The following is a 23714-nucleotide window of genomic DNA, read 5'->3' on the forward strand; positions in this document are numbered from 1 at the left end:
TGACTGTCCTATTTATAATCCAATGAAAAAACACTTCCGATGGCTAAATTTATTCTTCGTATTTGAAGAGTTCAATGTTTATAAATAGTGGGACCATCTGACAGATGATAAACAAAAACAGATCATTATTTTGAATAATAAAACTAGCACGCAATACTAGAATATTAGGTGAGTTAAGTGTTGATATTCTAGGTTTATAAGGTGTAAATCAACAATAGATTTAATGATTATTGCATAAAAATATGGTTCATTTTTTGGGTGTGTTCTGTCATTTGTCAAATATTGGGATATTCCAGTGCAACATTGAAAAAAATTTATGCTATATTTAGCTGAAATACATGACTTGGCACAAAGATTTTCTTTGTTTCATACTTAAAACATTAATCTAATCTATGAGGCTATCTATAGGCCTATTGCTAAATGATCACCATAATGCAATAATTTTAGTCTTATTTAGGCTATGTTGAGCCTGAATATCTATGTGTAACCTTAACTTATTCATAGGGCCTATGCATATTCACTTTTAAAAACCATAGTGCAACCTTCACAGTGATCATTCGAGCCTATTGACAAGCTGTTACCTTAGTCACATGATTTAGTTTTTAGATATATAAATAGAGGACTATTTTTGAAAAGTTTTATATTGAAAAAAATGCGAAAAAATTACTTACCATCCAATAAATTTTTATTGATTATCTAGTGTTATTATGCCTTATGGAGCCTTGGTAAAGCCTGTAGTACTTCCCAAGTATTTCTCCAGTCATCAAGAGAATGGTATCTTTTTACTCATTTAATGTTGTGCTTTTGGTTACAGTTGCAAAGCTATTTGTGAACTTTGAAAGAGGAATCAAAGGACGAATGTATGAATAGTTAATTGTTATTTATTCAACACTGAAAAATCTTAGTATCTTATTTAAGTTTGATAATCTCCCCTTTGTGTGCAAATTTCTAGAATCAAATCTACGTTTCTTCTATTTGGTTTCAGTTGTGAAGAATTCTTCTCATCTGTAAAATGGGCTATGTGACAATAAAAGAATCCACCAATGACAAATTGATATTAACAAGAGAACCTGGTATTTATGCATGGAGTATTCTTTTAGGTATGATATTATATTTGAATTATATATTAATTACAATCCATCCATGATTTCTTCTTCAACTGAAGAAACATGGTCAATGGCAAATTTGACAAGATTAATTGAACGTTACAACTCTAAAACTCTTACAGCCGGCACAATATATGGGTGAATCAATGTATCGCAATATGACATGCCACTATTATGCTCGTGCATCGATACTTGTCATTACCTCTCATTCCATAAAAAGTGGGGATTTTTTTTAAGTGGGCGAATGGACATTAACCACTGCTATCAACTACATTACCAAATATCACAGCTAAAAAGTTTAAATTGATAAATATTGAAAATTTAGAGATAAAGTGTTCAATTTTATCCCATTACCCTGTATATCGCGATTTATATCGTATCGTGACATGATTGGCAATATCCAGTATTCGTTTTGGCCTAATGAAAACTTGTCTTATGTATGTCACCATTTTTGTTTAGGTGCAGTTACATTCGGGTTGGGTGCTGCATATTATGGTTCAGGTAGAGAGGACATTTTATAATCATCCTTTTCTTTGTTCTGTCCATGAGCTGGAAAATGAATTATCAAGTGATGGAATGAAAATCTAATGTTCAACTCCATAAACAGTCATATTGTAAATATGTTTCAAATGATAGAAATCTTGCAATGGGTAATGAGAAAACAGTATTTACTTTCTTTCAATAACCAATTGTTGAGAGATCCCTCTGTAAATTGTCCCAGCCTCCTACTTTAGTTGAGAAATTTATGTCCCAATGCTTGTATCATAACATCACATGATATACATGTAAATAAATATCTTGCAGAAATACAAAACTATTTCTAATCTTGTGTTTTTTAGATTATATAATATGGAAGATAATGTATGTTAGTGGAGCTGTGTATATTGGTATATCATGTATGGATGAATGGGAGGTGAGTGTTTGGTTTACTGAAATCACAGACATTTCCTACAATATGATACCAATATGACTCATATTCCATTTTGAAATTAGTGACTCTCAAAATTAATTTGTAGTTTGGTAGAAACAAAATCGTTTACAAAATTGTTTTTAATTTCAATAACCATTTTCTTATGAAGTTCAAATTACATTTCTAAGGCTCTCATTAGGTTATGTATTTTATTTTCAGATTTGTGAATTGAATAAAGAAACAAAAGAAATCAGATTAAAAAGAACCAGCATGTTACAAAAACTATTACCTTTTTACTTTGAACAGCACACAGGTAAACACAAACTTAGAAATTTATGCCAAGCACTGACAAAAAAATCTGTCAAATCATGACCGTTACATGGTACAACAAAATGAGGTTGTAACAAATTACCTCTTTGGCTACAGCATTATACAATGCCTAATAATATCAAGATTCACCTAGTAAATTCGAAGAATAATGATTTAGGAACATATGGCTCTACAATTTGGTACAATGAGGCTACTATTTTAACAGTGAGAATATTTTTTTATTTATAATTATGATTTATTTAGTTGTTAGTAATCTGGATGAAATAGTTGATGTAAGAATTGAAGAACAAGATGTAAAATATTTCGGTAAAAGTTATCAAGTTGCATTGGTATTATCATCTGGCATATCATTAGGTGTTACTGATGCATTTACTTTTGGTAATGATAGGTATGTAGGCTTAGTATTTTAAATTTGATTTAAAGATGTCCTGTAATATTCACAAAACCAGCTGATAGAGCTCAGTTTTACTAGTTTCCAGAAAAAAATTCCTAATTATACTGCTTCAATTAAAAAATAATTTAATAAAGTTAATTGAGGTTGAATTGAACAGTTTTTTTCTTAAAATTTTTAGAAATAAAGAAAAGATGTTAACTATATTCAATTAAAACACCTAGCTTTATCATACAATTGCTGAGTATCCAAGCTGGCAACTGGTGGTGGGTAATTTCATTTGACCTTTTGCAAACATGCAGTAAATGTAATATAATATATTACTACATAATTATATTTTTCAGTGATCACAAACAAATTGCAGAGAAAATAAAGAAATTCCTAGATTTAGAAAATAGACCAGTTTATCCTAAAAGTGAAAATGATATAGATATATTAGGACAGGGAGATGATGTTGATGATGATTCCGAAGATAGTTTTGAACAGATAGATCCATCAGAAGTTACTACAGAAGAGGAAAATGATTCACTTCCTTTGTAATTTGTGTCCAAATTTTTGAGCTTTGTGATATTATAATTTTAGACTTTTGAGTATATTATATGGGTTTTGTTTTAGAGGTTAAGGATTCTATATAGCCAAAGTTATGGCTATTTCAAATAATAATCATATGTGATTTGGACATTAGGAAATCCCGACTAAATATTAGAAATTCTAAAACTGGTGTGTTACTTAAAGAAATGTTACCTCTTAGAATGCACTTAAATCTGATAAATCCATAGTTATAAACAACTTATAAGCGTTTTTCTTAAAATACTTAGTTTTATGGATTTATCAGATTATAGAGGTATTCGTAAGTCGTAAGATGAATTTATTCTCTTATTGGACATGTTTGAAAATCTAAATTTTATGTTCATTCTAAGAGGTTAGTATTACTTTTAGATATTCCTTTTAGATAATTTTTACAGTTTTGAATGCAGCTTGGCCTTTCCCTGAGCAGAAATTGTCTTGTAATCTAAGTTAAGGGTATTTTTCGTGTTGGGTATAGTCAACCTTCTTTTTTGTGCCATTCACCTTATAATGTAAATACCCTTCAACAAACCATGGACAACTTGGTAAACAAAACTCTTACTTTCAGCCCAATGCAGTTTTAAGCATCACAAGTTTCATTCTGATACTGCAAACTGCAATCGATTTATTGTTGTTTTTACACATTTTAGTGCATAAATTTATACATTGCTTGATGTATTGTGATTATCAAGTATGAAGACATTTTGGAGATCTTGTCTGACAAGGCAGGCAAATACAGAGACAACCCCTATGGTGTCATTACTAAACAATCCAAATAAAATAGTGTACCTGGTATAATGTTTTGTTTCTCTGTACTATGTTGTCTTCATATATCAATTGCAAATAAAATAAGAAATACAAGAAACCAGTCCTATTTTATTCTATAAAATCATAATTTTTTTTTCATCAAATTAAATTAAATGTTTTGACACATATGAAATTAGAGACTTTTTTTGCCATTGCTATTTTTTAATGTTTGTCTGAAATGAAATGACCATTTATCATAATTAGGATAAGTCTTAATTGAATTTTACTGAGATGTAACATTTGCTACCATTCATCATGATCTTTTGGCATATTTTTAATTAATCCTTGTATTCTTCCTAGAATAATTTCATTAGAACTGACACAATCTTCTGGGGTATAGGGTGGATGGATAGTCAGTGCATCAGAGATACTTAGTTCATCACCAGCCACTACCACTGGTAATCGATTTTTTTCAAACCACGATTTTAATATCAATTGTCTTTTCTTTATTTCTTCAGAGGGGATATCGTGAGTTCTTTGAGGTCTAAATAAGCTATTTAACTTATCTCGATGTAACTCACTATCATTATTTAAAACCGTTAATTTACTAACAGCATGTCCTGGTATAATTTCTAAACCGATTTTCTCATCTGTAAATTGAACTAACACGTAGGACTGTGACACAGGATCGACTGTATACACCCAGCCTGTGTGTTCAACATCATTATCAGTAATTATACTGACTTGTTTATATAACAGTTGCATCCATTCTTCTGGGTCAGTTTTGAAAATAGGATGTTGGTCTGATTCTTCCATTTGTAAACAGACAAATTTCAAGTATCAATATTAAAATGAGATAAATTACGATACTTTTGAATAAGTTCCTGCTTTAGAATTAATTGTTGTCTAAGAATATCGATTTGTCGAATTTGTTCTTCTTTACTATACTGAACTCCTGGCAACTTTTCTACACATTCTCTTGCTTTCTGGAACTGATTCCTTAAATCTGTCAACTTCTGGTTAATATCATGGGAATCTTTCTCTATGCTGAAAATATAAAGTAACATTTTATCATGACAGTAACCAAAAGAAAGATAGAATTTTCGGACTACAACTTAGTACAAACAACACAGTCAACAGTGAAAAATTACGGTAGGCTGCGAGCTAGCTGCGAATCTTATACGGTTAATCAATCATAGCATGTAAAAAGTATAGTAAAAGATGAATAAATTAAGAATACAACATGCACCATTTAATTCCATCGTAAATTGACGGCAAAAAATTCAATTCATTATCAGCAATACTTCCAGCCATGACGCCCATGAGGACTTGTGTATATGAACCGGCGTACTTTTGTCATGTGACCAGAGCCCTGCATCTTTGTTCGATTCTAAGTGCTATATTGTTGTCGGACCACTTGACTTAGGCCTTACAATTTATAAGCTTCAAACCGTTCAAAGTTACCAAGACGCTTGTTGGTATCATCCGTGTCGGTTTTTCATTCCTTCAAGGATGTGAAATTTTTAATTCCACTCACTGACACTACTCAAGTTTCAAATGGTGGAATCGAACGCGTCAATAGCATGTGACCGGCTTTTACCCTCAACAGTTTTGGGAAATGGTTGAAATAAAACTCACACATTAACAAACAAAATATATCAAATGACAACATCACGAGCTTCATCATAAACTTATAACAAATTTATATCATAAGTTCGGTTTGTTCCGACTCGTCTTAATCACGTGATTTACAAAATGGCGACCTACGAATGGTAATTTAATTTACTCATATAGAATTTAGTGAAATTACATCTTTCTATTTTTACATTCTGCCTCTTTATATTCTTGCAAAGAAACTTGCGAAACATGGCCGTGTTGGTTTACTGTTCTACAAGACCAAAATACCTCATAGGGCCCATAAATGCTTGTCTTCCACCTAACTGAAGTGAAAGCCAGATGGGGGTGGGGCAGTTGCTCTTGTCTACACATTAGTTCTATGTCTACACTGAGCTTAGAATCGATTTTTTCTCTCATTTCACAAATATTCAAAATCAGTTTTTGAACTGTGAGTCTATAGAAATATGAGGTTTGTTGAAAATAAACACATTTGCCAAAATTGCTAAATGACCTGTGCTTAACTGACTGAGTGCTTGAAAGAGTGTGCCTCAAGTTCTGTGTCTATCTATCTTCTGTTTAAAATAATAGTGCCGAAATGACAGTGAATCATAACATAACATTTCTTAAATTTGCATATTTTTTTTTATGATATTAAGAGCAGGGACACTAATGTACCGTATCTTATTATTTAGGTATTTTAAAAAGAGAGATTATGATTCTGAAGCTAAATCAGAATCCTTCACTCCACAACCTACAGATTCACACCCATTAAAGTCTATAACTGTAAGTATTCTACTGAGTTTTTATGTCCATAGGTACTTTTAATTAACTTGACACCATTCTACTAGCTTAATGCTGTACATTCAGTTATCTATCAAGTCATTGAGTATTTCCTAATGTGGTTGGTTGAGTGCATCTCAATTAGATGCTCGTATGATTACTACTGTAGTTAAAAAGACTCAGCACACACACTGACAAATATATACTGTATATAACATTGGTATCATTTCAGTTGGTTGAAAGAAAGGTTATTGTTATATTGTACGATAAACACTCTCATGATATCTATATTAACTTTTGTTATTTACTATTTTAGGTGACTGAAGTTAAAAAGAGTGTTCATGTAAAAAAGAATTCACAGCCATTAGCTAATCAAATAGCTGATCCTTTAGGTTCTATAGACCCTTTAGGAGCCAGCAATCCATTGAGTCAAGCTTTTGAGGGGGTAGATCCTTTATCAAAGTTTGCAGCTGAAGTAGATATCCCTGTAACTAAGAAGAAGTCTAATAGTTTTGGAAAGGTTAGTCAAGCGATATCATGTTCCACCAGGAACTCTAGTGGCTTAATTTTTGTGTAGTAGTAAAGTATTTGAAATCGTTTGATTTGGAAATTTGACTATACTGTGGGGAGGTAGATGATGAAGTTGAAAGTCTATTTGCTAAATATTCTGGATTTATGGTGGATAATAGGATTTCTTATTATTAGCTTTGTTTATCAGAAAGAAATGATGAGCCGACAAACCTGTTAAGAGTTAGACGCCATGACACTTGAGTGACAAATGTAACTATGAATCTGAAATGAAAATCAAATTTTGGGGTTTTGTCCAAGTTGGAATCTGATTAATCAGATTATGAGAAAAAAAATAAAACTATAATATTTCATGTTTTAGACTGCAGCAAGTGATATAGTGGAAGATGACTTAGATGAAAATTTTGAACCATGGTCAACCAAGAAAGCAAATATCTTGGCCAGATATACAACATCAGAAAAACTGTCTATTACAACTAGTTTCTTATCAGCTTCAGATAAAGAGAAAGGTAAGTTAACAGGATTTTTTATAGGTTTTCTTAACTTTTTATCTTAATAAAATCTATTTTGTGACATCATAAAATGTAACCTTTATTTTTAAGTGGGTTTGCAAGCACCACAGGTGTCTGACTGAAAATTGTAATGTTGCAAATGAATGTTATCAGTCTCCCTATAATCATAAAGAGTTTAGAAAAATTCTTTACAATCCCCTTAATAGCTTAAATGGGTGGCAAGATCTGATTGACACTCATTTGATTAAAGCAGACTTTAGAGTTACATGAATAACAGGATTCACAAGTCAATGTTGTTAGCCATATTGATTTTTGTGCTTTTGTTTTTGTTTTCATCCAATGTAGCATTAGATCATGAGTATATACATGTATATCATGATTTTTTTCTGTCTTAGTTGTGATAAAAGCACAGACCACTTCAGTCAGTGATAAAGTTAAAAACAGATTGGAACAACTAGATGATTTTGATGAGGTAAAGATTTGTAGCTATGCTCCTCGGTGCTAGTCTTTCTTTTATTCAACTTGTCCAAAACTATTTAGATATACACCTTGTTTCCCAGTTATTAGTTGGTTGTATTAAAACTAAAAATAACAACATCATATATGATTAAGCATTTCTATAATAATTGAAACTACAGACATTTGACAGAAAATTAGAAGCTATAGGGGGCCCTGATATGACCCAAATATACATAGTAAATTTAGAAAACCTTTTTACAATGAATTTAATTATCCACATGAAAGAAATAAAATAACTTATCATTTCATAATATATTTTTTATCATACTTTTTCAAGCAATACTTTGTTTACTTTGTAGGGCTCAGTACAGCAAATGTTAAATTTGAGTCAACAAGATTATGTTAAGAGAATAGATGAATTAAATCTAGCATTAGTTACTGCCTGGGAAAAAGATCATAGAGTAACAGCATTAAAAATAGCTATTCAGGTATTTTCAGTTTTTTGAACATATCTAATGTTTTCACCTCTTTTTAAATGTGTACACTTTGAATCATTATTCCACATTGGTTGTAATGAAAACTGTGCTTATTTTTCATGTTCAAGTGTAGAAAATTCCAATTTTCAAACTAGCCATCCTTATGAGATATTTTTGATCTTTTCTTTCAGTGTTCTAAGTTATTAGCAGATACATCAGTAATACCATTTTACCCCAGTAAATTTGTACTCATAACAGATATATTAGATACTTTTGGTAATTTCTTTTATACTTTCATCAAATATTCTAAAAGATATATCAATATCTTATTATCTTATATTTGCATGGATAATTATAATTGACAATACATTAGTATAAACTTGTGGTATATGATTGTGTAGGGTTCACCTAATGTAACATTTAGACAAATTCAAACAGCTTAACAAATCAGCAATCAGCAACAGAATAGTGGACTTGTTTCATGTTAAATATATGTCATTAATGAAGTGGACAGTATGATGTTGTAGGTAAATTGGTTTATGATAGATTGAGAGAGAAAGCTCAGTATATACCAGCTGGTAGTGGTGTACCAGTTAGATTACCAGGTAATACTTTTAAACATTAAATCACAACATATAACAATGTAAGATTAGGATTATTGAAAGTAACAATTTAATATCCCAAAGAGAGCACTGACACAGATACATGACCAACAGATATTTTATAGTTCTTGAAATTTGATTCCTTGCTTACAGAGAAATTCACCTCAGATCAAGTACCAGAATCTGCCAAAGAAACTTGTAGAAATTGGTTCTTTAAAATAGCTTCCATCAGGGAATTGATTCCAAGATTTTATGTTGAAGCAGCACTTATTAAAAGTTATAATTTCCTGAAATCTAAGTAAGTAATGATGAAAGTGAAATGAAATAAACTTTTATACCTAATGTTTCTCTGCCAATTTCGGTTAATGAGGTCAGAAACATGAGAAAAGAGAAAATTATGAATGCTATTGGCTACTCGAGAGATCCCATGAACAAAAAAATAATTAAATATTGTTCTGTGTTAAGTGCAGGGTTTATAACACTTTCGTGACCCTGATGTGGTAGAGGAAGTAAAACTACCAATGATCATATCATTCCTTTGGTGACTTTAATTTCACTGAAACTTTATGAATTTGCATGAAGTTTGTGCTAGGTTTATTCAATATATTTTTATCAGAAGATATTATTAAAGGTCATGTTATTTGCAGTGATTATTCTGAAGCATTAAGTAGGTTAGCTTACATGTGTCGTGGTATTGGTGATCCTTTAGTAGCAGCTTATGCTAGATGCTATCTTTGTCGAGTAAGTATGATGTCATTTTCTGCTGCTGAAACTAAAATTATCCAGATATGCTAGAATGATATCAAAATCAAGCAAATATTAGAAGTGTTTTTCAAAAATATCTATTTTTATTGCCTGATAACTTGATATCAATGTCATGTGGGGAACAGACTATAGAAACTTGTGGTTCAAATATGACTTTTTTGCTACAAAGAATTATGTGTATTATAGGTTGGTTTTAAAGTAGCACCAAGTATAACTATACATCTAATGCCATGTTTAGATGATTTTTTAAAGACATTCCCACAGGTAATAATCATTTACTAAACACAATTTCCTTTTTATACCTGATTACAAATTACTTCATTGTATAGTCTGACATGGAAAAGGATACTTTTCTAAGTAAATATATTATTTAGTTTTTGATAGTTTACTTTATACTATTAATTTTATGTACACCAAAAAATCTTGTGGCCTTATTGTAGTCAAATGTTTTCATTATATTTTGGTAATATATTGAAATTATGTTTCAACATTAGAAGTTTGTAACTATTAACATTTATGATGATAATGACTATAAAGAACTCAATGTATATATTATGGTATTACTCACTTCTTTAATAACTCACTTCTTTAAAACTGCTATACTACTTTCTCAGATTCAAGGTGATAGCGTACAGAATATATTAGCCATGCAGAAACTAGAAATGCCCCGATATTTGACGTTATTTTCCCCAGCAGTAGATTGGTTATTACAATGCTGTGCTCACAGAGCTTCAGATAAAGTACTGACACAGATATTAGAGAAATGTAAAGAACAATGTAATAGGTATGTACGTGTCCTATTTATAGCCTATTACAAAGGTATGATTCAAAAGATATGCATAATTATATCTTTACTCAACTCAAATTTTATTTGCGCAAGTGTTGATTTATTTATCCCCGTTTATAACTGTGATGTTATCAAGTATTTGTATGTAATATAATTTGAATGAATTGAAATTAACGTTAGGATTAATGAATAATTATGAATATCTTTCAGTGCCTTATTGGTGAACTCTATAATGTCAGCATTCAATCCACAGTTTATAGCAGCTAGATCTAACCTATTTACTGATATGATCAAAGAATGTGAAGATACAGGATTACCAAAGGTTGGAATCAAACAATTTTACAGTTCATACGAATAGTGCTGTCTGTATTCCTTACCTCTTGGAAATTAGAAGTATATTAGAATATATGCTTTATTTCACTAATGATTATATCACGTCTGTGTCATATAATTCAGATTATCTGCCAAGCTTTGCAAACTAATGATTGGGTTGCTTAATAGCTATGCTAGATCTCCAATAGAAAACATGACTTCCGAGACAAGTTTTGAAGTTACGAATGGTATTAACACTTTGGAAGTCATATTTTTCATATTTCCCAGATGTAATACAGAATTACTTTTCTCAACCTGTATGTTAAAGAAGAACATTCATGAAGAGATTTATAAACAGTAAAAAAAAGAAAAAGTAGAAGGATGTGATAAAGAATTTAATGATGTGTATTATTATATTTTTGTATTCCAGCATCTATTATATAGAACTCATGGTTTATGTTTAGTAATGGCCGACCCACCAGCAGATCAAAAATTAACTGTTTTAAATGATGTGTGGAAAGTTGTTACCAAACTTAAAAATCCTTCTGTAAGTTTCGTTTTTGTGTGAATCAGAACAAGTGCTTGTGTTATGCCTTTAAGTTGGAAAAATATGCAAATGAATTGCTGTATATGTGGCGCATACTGTCTTGAAACAGTTAATACACTCTAGATAAAGACCAATTTTGCTGGTATGGTATACAAAAAAGGGGGAAAAAAGTATTGTATTTCTCAATGCAAAATTCTACGATTAGGATTAAGTTTTGATGTAAAATGTTACATTGAGAATGGCAGTTTCAGACAAAAAAAGTTAATCTGAAGATTGTTTGAGAAACAGAGGCCAGACGGTTTTTACTCTAAATTCAGAATAATCTAAATTTTCCTCTGTTGATGAAATGGGAATAAGGGATTAACAGTTTCTGAATTGAATGTAACTTTGAGTTATTCAAAACTATTTTGACCATTTTTTATTTTTGTAGGAATATATTGGATGTGCTGAAACCTGGATTGAATTCGTTGCTAAAAACTTTGGTGTAAGTTGATATCTTTGTATAATAATGTAGTATTATCACAGCTTAAAAGATTCATCTAGATTTGTCAGATATATACAGAATAACCTTTTCTATGTAATATTCAGTATACACCCTCTGTCTTATTTGGATTGGAATTCAGAATGAAGTATCTGGACTAACAGTATTTAGAAACAACCTTTCTTAGAAGTTTTTGCCCACATTATCCATATCTGTAGGATTTAATATTGGTTTTGATTTTTTTTGTAGAAGCGTGAGATTAATACTATAATTGGTGATATAATAAAACATATGACACCAGATAGAGCTTATGAAGATTATTATCCCCAGTTATTATCAGTAGTATCTAAAATACTTGTACATCAACATGATTTCTCCTTGTTATTTTCTCTTGTAAGTTTTATTTCATTTCTGTTTTTTATTTTTTAGGAATACTTTGTGATATTATAGGGACTTTCTAGTAGTTTTTTAACTTCATGTGCATCGGGGACACTATAGCTTGTTTTTCGATTGCCTGTCAGTTGATAACTGTAATTCTACAACCATCTTTGATGGTTATGTACATAAAAAGAATAAATCAACCCAAGTTCTAAATTAAAATAATAACACAAAATATTTCATCTTCCTTTAATTACCACAAAATGCTTCAAAGCGTTCTGCTTTTTTGTTGCAGGGCTAAATTGAATCTTTATATTTTTTTGTAGGAAAAGTTTATGCCATTTATTGATATGTTTCAAAGAGAAACAGTAAAGGTTGAAGCATGTAAAACAGTAGCTGAATCATTTGATAAGTAAGTTGTACTCTAAATTTCTAAAGTTTTCTAATCTTTTCATGTGTTTAAGGGACACTGATAGCATAGATTTACAATATTCTAGTCAACATTTTTAATCAAACATTTGAAATTCCACTGTAACTACCTTAGATATTATTAGCAGCTTTTGCAATAGTGATGTCATAAATAGCGCTAATAAACATAAAAGAGTTAGAAAACCCCTTTACAATGCTTTTAACAATGTATTAACATGTGTCAGATATAGTGACATTGTCTATATTATTACAGATATCAAGTAGAAAGTACCAATGATCCAGTTGTTATTAATGCTATGATGTTTATATGTAAAACTATGCATGATTCTGTGAAGTAAGTTTTGAATATACTTTCAGTTGTATTTTGTCTTATGTTGCAAATAAAGAATATATTTTACAAAATACGTTAGAGATCTAAATTTGTATATTTATGCACATGAGTGTCACCTGTGCAACATACAATGTAATGTGTTGCCAGAGTACAAAATATTATATAGATATGATTATTTTTCAGTGCTCTAACATTAGAAGATGAGAAAAGAGTAATATCAAATATGATCTGTGGTTTTATAAGACAGATATTATTTGGTAGAGATTTTGAACAACAACTCAGTTTCTATGTTGAAGCTAGATCTAATTTTAGTAATTTAGATACTGTTTTGATTCAACTTATTCAAGTATAGTAAAGCTTATTATAATTTATATACCTTTCAACCTTCACAGGGGTCCCAAAATCAACTCAGGATTAGATCAAGTTGGTAAATTAAGAAAGTGAATTTGGACTACCTTAGTCTACTAACATTCCTTTTGTGAGTGATACTTCTCATATGGGAGTCAATTTAAATTTTAATCCTTCAATGGTATATCAGAAGCACAAGTTATAGATAAATAAGACAATTATTATGGATAGATACTTCTAGAATATTTCTTACTTTCAATGTTTCAATGTGGTTATCACACCATCATCATGAATATAGTATTTTTTGTTATTTTCTATTATAGAGTGTTAATAAGTTATCAATGGATACAAGACAAGTTGTAAAAGGCAATCATTCCAGAAAAACAGCAGCTTTTGTTAGGGTAATTATTATATTATTTCTATACAAAAGTTTCACTATTCCAGTCTTTTAGCTGCAATGGCTTGATGAGGTTTTTTTCATCAAAGAATAAGTGAAGTTTTCATGCATGAAGAGTTTTATGTTCATTAGTCCATCTGTATTCTGGGATCGCAGCAAAGGTCGTCACTCTCATCATCTGTTATGTCCCAATGATGCAGATCTTATTATATTGTGTACTTATTCCCTGTTAGCCGATACAGCATTTGAGTATTCTTTAATTGACATTTAAAAACTGAATGATTTTTCGTGCATCTCACTTTCAAAGAAGAAATAAAATAATGAGTTGTATTAGATAAATACTGAGTAGATTTTGATTACTGAGTTGAATTCTTTAATCAGCAATGAAACAGTGGTATTTGATACATCTTACTTTTTTCTAGTCAACTGCCTTAAGAAAATTTCATCCAATCTAATTTAGAATCTAACCCACTTTTTCATCCAATCAACATTGCCTAAATTTTCTATAAAGTGGATCATATTTAATTGTTAATCATGTCACAATCACATAATATTTTGAATAGTGGTCAATACTAGCATTCTGCGATTACTGTAACAGAAAGGATCTAACCAAAAGTCACTATTAATTTTTTACTGTTTCGTTGGTCAAGATTTCTGAACTCTATTCTTTAGTCAGTTTTCATGTGATTGGAATGAATCTGAATATATGTATGCTCATGTTATTATTCAAGGCTTTACACCAGTAAAATTGTATCAAAATTTCAGATTTTGAGGTGAAAAGTTGTGTATTTAGATGTTTATGTCTCTCATGCTGAGAAAGCTATCTCTGATTATTTATTGTTCATTTATCTTTGTAGGCTTGTGCTGCATATTGCTTTATAACAATACCATCTTTACAGTCTGTATATTCTCAGTTACAATTGTATTTGATATCAGGTCAAGTAGCATTGTTAAACCAGTGTTATTCACAAGGTAGGCAACTCTTGTCACTCAAAGGGAGCTCTTGATTGGTGAGTTCTGCTCAATTGGGATTCTTTAGACTACCTGAACCTTCTGAAGTTGGCTCATTGTCAAATTGTATATTTGAAGAAGTTTTGTTTATTAGACTATGTCTCACACATTGTTAGTATCTTTAATTATATGTGTATAATTATTTATCTACAGGTGATGCATTCTTTAAGGCAGCCATTTCTCTGATTCCTGATTTACCTAAACAGATGGAAATAGATGGTAAAACACGAGCTACAGAACCCATTTTAATTGATTATATACTCAATTTTATATCTACTATACTAACCATCCCAGTAAGTTATCTTTTATACTGAATTATTTTCAATTTCAGTTTATTATTAGTACCGGTATGTAAAATTCTTGTGTCAGTCTTTTACATGCTTCGTCTCACATGCAGCAATTGATTGGCTTGTAAGACAGTCAGAGAGAGAAAGACTTAAACATTATAGCTTATTGTCTATAGATTTTTCCTTGGAGAAATCTGATTGGCTGAAATTGGGAGTGTACAATCCAATCAAATTGCTTATTTAGTGACCATTGCAATCAAGGTATAAGATAAAGTTTGTAATAACTTGACATTGTGAAGATGGTATATATATATACATCAAGGCTGATCCCTGAATTTTGCAACCTTGGACCTGACAGTGTCATACATTAAAACACCTTATTGTCTAGCAACAATCAGTCACTACTGCCTGTGTCACCAAACAACCATTTTTTACTGTGAATAATTTTATTGATTTAGATGTTGATTTAGGCTTGTTATATTTCCTTTGCATCAAATGGGTTTCTTACTTCAAGAGATTCGATTTAATGACATCCACATGACATAGACATGACATTCAATGACAGTGATCCATTGACATAGCTATTACCTGAGCCATGACATCCAATGACACAACTATTGACTGATTCATGTCATCAAATGACATATCTATTAACTGTGCCATGACATGAAATGACATAGCTATTAACTGAGTCAGGACATGAAATGACATAGCTATTAAGTAAGTCATGACATCCAATGACACAACTATTAACTGAGTCATGTCATCAAGTGACATATCTATTAACTGTGCCATGACATCCAATGAAATGGCTATTAATTAAGTCATGACATGAAATGAAATGGCTATTAACTGTGTGATGACATGAAATGAAAAGCTATTAACTGAGTCATAACATGAAATGACATAGCTATTAACTAAATCATGACATGAAATGACATAGCTATTAACTAAGTCATGACATGAAATGACATAGCTGTTAACTAAGTCATTATATCCAATGACAACTATTATTCAGTCATGAAATCCAATGATTTAGCTGTCAAGTAAGTCATGACATCCTATGATATAGTTATTAACTGTAATGAAAACCTTTCCTTGACTAGTGATAGATACAAAGTTATTGCCTCCTTTGCTGCAGATTCAACTAACCACTTACCTATACTGATACAATACAATGCAATATGATATTATTGTATTCGTTACGACTGGCAAGTGAAAAGTTTTTACCGGAAAGTATTAATTTTCACTTGGTTTATAACTTCATATTCACTCTGTAGATAAATCTACCATATTGCTGTATTAATAATATCACATATGAACTGTTTATTATGTTATTGAGATTGGTTGAATAATTCTGTTGAATTACGAATACAAAAAATTTGATTAATCCAGATATACCCAGATATTGTATACTGGGAAATGCAAATTCCCACATGATTTTAGTGGTTCTAAATCTTATTTCGTACTATGAAACTTCTTATCTTTCCAAGAGCTTAAAGGGACAGGTGCGCCATTTTGGAGGATTGATTTTAGTTTTGAATATATGTAAATAAAATAGTCTTCAGAAGTACTAGAAATGTATGAAATTTGCATAATTCCATTGAAATATCTTAAACTAGGAATTTTACTCACTATTTCTTGACATGTCTTTTCTATATATCACAGAGTGAGTCATCATTTTGACTTTCAGACTAATGATAGTTCTGGACACACATGGATCAAGGCTCAAATTGATTGACTTAGCTAAAAAAAAATTTTGAGACTTGGGTACAATTGGTCAAAAAAATGGAGCACCTTTTCCCTTGAAGAATGCATAAGACTTATTGTTTATTGTAGGATAACCCTGAAGCTGGGGTTATGTACATGTTAAAAGGATTATTAAATGTATTACAAGATTATACATGGGATAATAGTAGTGATGCTAAAGCTGTTGTTTATATTCGAGTATTAGCTCTATTGTCTGCAGCCAGCCAGGAATCTTATATATACCACATAGATAAAGGTAAAGTTCCTTGTTATTTTGTTATGGCAAAGCCATGCCAGGTTTTCAGAGTGAACTAAAAACAGTTATTGTTTCAGTTGAATAGTTTATACCTTACTGAAGGTTGGAGGTGAGGTTTCATAAATAGCTCCATTTTGACCCAATTTTCGTCTGCAAATTTAAGAGGCTGTCTTGGAAGAATTTTTCTTCTTAATCTATGCAGTATTCTTAACAATTTGCCTTCTTTCTATTATAGTTGATTCCAATGATAAGATGTATGGTAGTGATCCTAAATATATCAACGAATTAAAAGGAATGGCTGACACTTTAATTAATGAGATATTGTCTCATTTAAAAACCCTTGCAACACCAGAGGTAAAAACTTTAATTAAGCTGAAATTTAAGGTCATTAGACAGCTTCAACCAAACTAATGGTGGCTATGACTTGTGGCCTTGGATTGCAGGTAAAAAATTCTGGTGTCCATGAATAAGTCATCTTTCCCTATTGTCCCATGAAGCAGAAAAGGAATTATAAATAATGGATTAATGCCAAATATACCAAACCAAATACTTGTATTACATTATACTAGTCATGATAGTGTATATTTTGTTATATACTTTTTTTCTATTATTCTATTTAGCTTGGTAAAAGACAGAGTTCTATAGCGTTAGAATTAGTCAATACTATAATAGCACATGGAGATATTACTAATAAAAGTATGAATACATTATTTGTTAATTTATGGTCATTAACTCAGAAATATTCTTCTGCTTCATCAAAACAATTAGTAAGTACTTTCTCTTTTCTTGAATTTAGAGTTACCAATTTGTAGAAAGAATAATATTATCATTCTTGCTTTGCACTACTGCCATTTAAAAATACAAAGACAGTTTGAATGGGAAGAGTGTAATAAAATGCTTTTATTTGTTATATTTATACTAAAATTTTGAAAGGTAAAGCCTCTATGGTAGTGCTCTATTGGTGAGTTCACCAGTGTTCAATAAAACAAGCTGGAACAGGGTTCAGAAAGTGTTCCATGTGTGCCATAGGTGCAGACAGAATTCAAATTTAAATGTGACATCTGCTTCCATACCATATGATTGAGACCAGAATTGGAAATAACAGAACCTGTTCTGAACTCTCCAATTGAGTGCCACCTATGTTTTAATCTAGATCTCAATTTTTCCTTATTTTAAGAGACCCAAAATGTCCATAAACATGTAAGCTGATATGATGGAGGATTGTCCCTCTTTAGGTGAATTCTTACAAAGTTTGTGATATTTATTTGTGGTTTGTTTCCATTTGTAGACTAGATTGTTAAATTATATCAAGAAAAAAGGGGAGAAAGAAGACAACAGAGATTATAAAGATTTGGGTAATAAGTTAAAAGTTGAAAGTTAAAATTTGATTCAAATTAAATGGATGAATATCAAACCATGTGTCATAGCTTAAAATTTTCTATTTTTGTATTGTTATTGATTAGCGGAAACCAAAGTGCAATAGTTATTGTTATTATTGATATGATTATTATTATGTAGAAACAACCATGTATAACGAGCCTCTAAAATAAAGCTGAAATTGTTAAATATGTTGGTTTGGGATTAGTAGAAGATCATTTTTCTACAAGAGACTTTAATGCCTTATCTCATTGTTCAGACTGAACTCAGATTGAAGCCTAATCAATGCAATATTTTGCACCTAACCAGTATCTGTTCTTCATATTTTCTCACAGTTAATATCTTCAACCAATAATTTCAATCTGATCACAGAGACGCCCATTGTACCCAGCACAATTCATTTGCTTGTTTGATATGTTATTGTTATTGTGTATCCAATAGTTTTAACTTTATCTCAATGTCAATCAAGTATGATGAAGCCTAGCTCAATTCTCTATGATTATGTAAGGATTGCATATAGGCATATAGCTCCTTGAGATGATATCCAACTTATTAACTTTGAAATTACACTTTCATTGCTGTAATTATACCGATGGGGAGATATCTATTGATAAATAAGTAAAGCTTTTAATGAAAATATAGTTTATAAGTCTATTGCAAATATTACACAGATATTAAAGTTAATATTCTGAATGTTCAACGTCATCATCATCTTCATAATCTAATGATTCAGCTGCTACCTCATCATAATCTTTCTCAAGAGCAGCTAAATCTTCTCTAGCTTCAGCAAATTCACCTTCTTCCATACCTTCACCAACATACCAATGGACAAAGGCTCTCTTAGCATACATTAGATCGAATTTATGATCTAATCTATTCCATGCCTCTGAAATAGCTGTTGTGTTGCTCAGCATACAAACAGCTCTGGGGACCTTGGCTAAATCACCACCAACAACAACAGATGGCGGTTGGTAATTGATACCAACTTTAAATCCTGTTGGACACCAGTCTACAAACTGTATTGAACGCTTAGTTTTAATATTAGCTATAGCCGCACTAACATCTTTTGGTACGACGTCACCCCTGAACAACATACAGCAAGACATGTATTTGCCATTCCTTGGATCACATTTTACCATTTGGTTTGCTGGTTCAAAACAAGCATTACTCAATTCACTCACTGTCAGTTGCTCTTTGTAGGCTTTCTCGGAAGATATGATAGGAGCATACGTGGCGACTGGAAAATGAATTCTCGGATACGGCACCAAGTTGGTTTGAAATTCCGTTAGATCTACGTTCAGACATCCATCAAAACGTAACGAGGCAGTGATTGAACTCACAATTTGGCTGATCAATCGATTGAGATTTGTGTAAGATGGCCGTTCAACGTTTAAGTTCCTTCTACATAAATCGTAAATAGCTTCATTATCGACGAGAAAAGAACAATCGGAGTGCTCAAGGGTTGTATGTGTGGTCAACACAGCATTGTATGGTTCCACTACAGCAGTACAGATTTGTGGTGCAGGATATATAGAGAACTCCAACTTAGATTTCTTGCCATAATCAACAGAAAGTCTTTCCATCAACAATGAACTGAAACCAGATCCAGTGCCTCCACCAAAACTATGAAATATCAGGAATCCTTGAAGTCCACGGCAATTTTCAGAAAGCTTTCTGATCCTGTCCAGGACTTCGTCTATCAACTCTCTACCTATGGTGTAGTGACCACGCGCATAGTTATTAGCAGCATCTTCATTACCAGTGATCAGTTGATCTGGATGAAATAGTTGTCGGTATTCACCTGTACGAATTTCGTCTGAAAATAGAAGATAGATTTAGGTTTAAAATTTGAATTCATTCCTAGATCTTAACATATAGCCTTCAGTTTTGTAAATAGATGTTTCACGATACGCATAACGTTGACGATGATGAAGATGATCATTACAGATTTAAGGGAAATGAGAGCCAGATAATGAACTAATTGTCATTTTCAAATGGACTAAATTTCTTTTTCTGTATAGGACATCGTGCGTAGTACCTACCAATAACAGTAGGTTCTAAATCAACAAATACTGCTCTTGGAACACGTCTGCCAGCAGCACCTTCACTATAAAAAGTATCGTAGGCCTCCTGAAATCCTCCAGTTTTCAGCTGATCATCTGGAATTTCACCATTTGGTTTGATGCCGTGTTCTAAACAATACAGTTCCCAGCATGAATTGCCGATTTGGACACCAGCTTGACCTACGTGGATACTTATTACTTCACGCTGAAAAAAAGATCATGATATCATTGAAGGTGGCAAAAAAATGGTACTGCGAGCAAAAATGGTATGAACTCGACTATTCTTGCACTCTTCAGGACATCTGGTATCACCACATTGGTGCCTAAAACCGGATGGTTGGAAAGATTCAAATCAGAGGATGGTAGCATTATTGTTGTACGGATTTTGCTGCAGTTTCAGCGAGACATGTTGCCGTACTCCTGGAGCACAGTTTGCACCAAATATGCTGGTGACAACGTACAAATTTTGCGGCTTTAGTATATCAATGGCACTTTTAACAGGTGTCAGAGTTTTTTGTGCCATGTTAAGGAACATCTTGATGAAACGACATCTTCCCAATTTCCGTTGCCTAGGGACCCATAAAAAAATTAGTCTTTAGAAAAACATATTTACCATGATTGTGTTTAATCAGAAAAGTTGTTAGATATTTGAAATAATGAAATTCTCACACTGACAATAATGTGTCTGTTGTGAGTTAGAAATTATATCTATATGACCTATTGTACCTGGCGTTTCCTTTAATATTTCTAATCAATGTTCAAATTTACTGATAACATCCCCGTGACTTGTATTAATACGTGGACATTTTCAGAAGTACAAGGTCGTAGTGTAATGGCGGCAAACGCATTAGCACTTTTAAATCCACAACCAAACTATAGAAGTGTCTCTTAATTCAAATCCATTCAGACCCCCCATAGCCTCACTTTAACATTGATTGCGTTCCGGACTTGTAATGATTCGTTACAAAATACTATACGAGGATTCCGTTTGTTTGTGCATTATCCAAAAACATAATATGACCTCATCAAACAATCGTGTGTAACCAGGTTGTGATTCCTTAAAGGGATACATTCCAATAATATTTATTGATCAGCTGACGGAGCCCAATTTCATGTATCGTACCACTTTTCAAAATTAAAATCGGTTCTCTTACAATTCTTCATAAACGAACCTTGATAGTTAAATATTTATCTCTGTTATCTCTGTTATGTCTGTATCCCTTTGAGGCAATTATACCATTAAATGTTCGCTTCAAATGTCCAATACCGTACCACCTTTCGATCCTTTCTCAAATCTCTCAACTAGGCAAAGCCCTTTAAACTTTTTAAATTTTGGGATTCAATTATCTATTAAAATATTAATGTCAAGCCGCCCATTTGATACATTGTGTTTTTGTAATACAAGATCAAAACAGGAAGTTGAATTGTGGCATTTTTATGTATACAGAAAAGCTGTAAACTAAGATTCGTTTACCATACCAGATATATCTGATGTCAGTAATATTAAAATTTTTTAAAGTTTTTTTTTTAAAAGGTTTTAACCTATGTGTAAAATACACTGTATAAAATTTTTTTTCTAATGATTAAGGCAATCAAATTAGAACAAATTAAAGTCAGCAGTGTGGCATTATTCAAGTCATTTCCCCATCACGATAATACAATTTCTGTTTTCTCCATCTCCATCTCCGCGCGGCTGTTATATCAAAGTATGAATGAATCTCCCTTTATGAATCAAATCGTTAACGAGTTTTGACCTCATGTGAAACAGTGATTTTACGTCAAATATGTCTGTTATTTGAAATGCACATTGAAATACATTATTGAAAAAATGACTTGAAAAAATTGCATGTTTTTGATTGTTAATTCCATGATTCATTGATCGTTTTTTACGTGGCCCACGGCTTACTCGCATCCCCCAAATGCGGCCCGCCGTTGCGGAAAGTTGCACAGGCCTGTGTTTGACTATCGTCCTTTAAAGTATGCAAGAAATGTTCAAATCCCATGCAACGTCTTTTGAAAGCAATATGATAATGAGGGTTTATTACAAAAACTATGAATAATAGTTATATATGATAGTAATAGCAGTAATTTGAGCCTTCAAATCCACGTGCGTGTCTAGAATTATCTGCGTTTGAATGTTAATATGGCGAATCATCAATTTAAGATATACTCTGTGATATATAGAAAAGACATATAGATATAGTGAGTAAAATTCCTAGTTTGAGATATTTCAATGGAATTATGCAAATTTCTAGTACTTCTGAAGACTATTTACATATATTCAAGACTTAAATCAACCCCCCATGTGTGACGAAGTATATATTTTTAGAATATGATACATATCTAACTATTTTAATTGTGGCAATTATATTATATAACCCTATAATTCATATATGTGTTGTTTCCCATCCCCTTCGACATATCTTGACACGCGAGAATATCGTTCTTGATAAACATTTCTTTAACAAGTTCTTGTCATACTCGAATAAGGAGGTATATTGATAACAATATTATCATTTAAGTTCTTATTTTTTGAATATGCAACTATCATTTTCTGCTTATAGACATGGGGGAATTTCTCTTGAAGGCTCTTATAGTGGGCTTGCTCGATTGCTGGTTGTATTGAACGGGACAACAAAGGGTACATTATGGTGTATACTTAGTCCTATAGGTCTTGCTGTATTCAATGTCTCAATCCAATGGGCTTCCCTAGATTGACGGAATTTGGTAGTTTCATCTTCAGGCAAGTCAATTTCTGTACGCTCAGTTGGGATTAGGGTGAAGTCTATTGAATGGTCGTCGAGGTTGAAAAAAACTTAACGTTCCCATATCGCTCCTCGTGGATTTAATATAGGGCCTAAAGGCTATATACTCTGTAGAAACTAAATTTCGGAATGTTAATATTAAAATCCCACCCCATCCCAGATATTAGGCTGAGATCGCCACCAGGTTTCAATTTGAGTTCTTGCATGTATAAGGTCCTACCCCCGCTCCTTGACAATTGCGTGGCCCTCCCCTCACTGGGCTTCTCAGCCTTATGATTCATAGAAACACCACTGTTCTCTACACTTTTTTGAAAGTAGGCCTATGTTCGTTATAATGACTCACTAGGGTATTAGGGTACACAATTGTCACTATATGAATAAAGACTTTATTGTGATACCATTTCAA

The 23714-nt window shown here is 31.8% G+C and overlaps 4 protein-coding genes across 4 annotated transcripts; 2 read left to right on the forward strand and 2 right to left on the reverse strand.

The window, feature by feature from the left end:
• Window positions 1-26: 26 nt before the first annotated feature.
• On the forward strand, window positions 27-4098 carry LOTGIDRAFT_204604 (hypothetical protein). Its single transcript, XM_009065280.1, has 7 exons — window positions 27-168; window positions 986-1100; window positions 1566-1607; window positions 1946-2019; window positions 2236-2329; window positions 2590-2734; window positions 3082-4098. Exons 2-7 carry the CDS (start codon window positions 1013-1015, stop codon window positions 3275-3277), a joined length of 639 nt encoding a protein of 212 aa, XP_009063528.1. The 5' UTR covers window positions 27-168; window positions 986-1012; the 3' UTR covers window positions 3278-4098.
• A 66-nt stretch (window positions 4099-4164) lies between these two features.
• LOTGIDRAFT_221243 (hypothetical protein) lies at window positions 4165-5584 on the reverse strand. Its single transcript, XM_009065281.1, has 2 exons — window positions 5485-5584; window positions 4165-5098 (listed from the first exon to the last, which is right to left on the reverse strand). Exon 2 carries the CDS (start codon window positions 4865-4867, stop codon window positions 4355-4357), a length of 513 nt encoding a protein of 170 aa, XP_009063529.1. The 5' UTR covers window positions 4868-5098; window positions 5485-5584; the 3' UTR covers window positions 4165-4354.
• Window positions 5585-5671: 87 nt separating this feature from the next.
• LOTGIDRAFT_195736 (hypothetical protein) lies at window positions 5672-18666 on the forward strand. Its single transcript, XM_009065282.1, has 26 exons — window positions 5672-5823; window positions 6361-6451; window positions 6765-6968; window positions 7338-7485; window positions 7884-7960; window positions 8307-8435; window positions 8615-8699; window positions 8951-9001; window positions 9179-9323; window positions 9673-9766; window positions 9977-10054; window positions 10405-10574; window positions 10788-10899; window positions 11320-11436; window positions 11867-11920; window positions 12167-12310; window positions 12622-12707; window positions 12978-13058; window positions 13239-13401; window positions 13727-13804; window positions 14658-14772; window positions 14965-15104; window positions 16938-17103; window positions 17339-17457; window positions 17724-17870; window positions 18392-18666. Exons 1-26 carry the CDS (start codon window positions 5807-5809, stop codon window positions 18482-18484), a joined length of 2904 nt encoding a protein of 967 aa, XP_009063530.1. The 5' UTR covers window positions 5672-5806; the 3' UTR covers window positions 18485-18666.
• Window positions 18667-19160: 494 nt separating this feature from the next.
• LOTGIDRAFT_179477 (hypothetical protein) lies at window positions 19161-21159 on the reverse strand (the record flags this gene model as incomplete). The annotated part of the gene is made up of 3 exons (XM_009065283.1): window positions 19161-20296; window positions 20523-20748; window positions 21157-21159. 3 exons carry the CDS (start codon window positions 21157-21159, stop codon window positions 19161-19163), a joined length of 1365 nt encoding a protein of 454 aa, XP_009063531.1.
• Between the last annotated feature and the right edge of the window lie 2555 nt (window positions 21160-23714).

Source organism: Lottia gigantea (assembly GCF_000327385.1).
Source record: "Lottia gigantea unplaced genomic scaffold LOTGIsca_69, whole genome shotgun sequence".
In the NCBI taxonomy this organism is placed as follows: Eukaryota; Metazoa; Mollusca; class Gastropoda; family Lottiidae; genus Lottia; species Lottia gigantea.

Bases quoted from the DNA above. Each gene is read 5' to 3' on its own strand.
- LOTGIDRAFT_204604 (XM_009065280.1), top strand. From the start codon at position 1,013: ATGGGCTATGTGACAATAAAAGAATCCACCAATGACAAATTGATATTA. The intron at 2,330-2,589 runs GTAAACACAAAC...TGATTTATTTAG, and splicing joins TTACTTTGAACAGCACACAG to TTGTTAGTAATCTGGATGAA. The intron at 2,735-3,081 runs GTATGTAGGCTT...TATATTTTTCAG, and splicing joins TTTACTTTTGGTAATGATAG to TGATCACAAACAAATTGCAG.
- LOTGIDRAFT_221243 (XM_009065281.1), bottom strand. From the start codon at position 4,867: ATGGAAGAATCAGACCAACATCCTATTTTCAAAACTGACCCAGAAGAA.
- LOTGIDRAFT_195736 (XM_009065282.1), top strand. The intron at 12,311-12,621 runs GTAAGTTTTATT...ATTTTTTTGTAG, and splicing joins TCTCCTTGTTATTTTCTCTT to GAAAAGTTTATGCCATTTAT. The intron at 13,805-14,657 runs GTAATTATTATA...TTATCTTTGTAG, and splicing joins AAACAGCAGCTTTTGTTAGG to GCTTGTGCTGCATATTGCTT.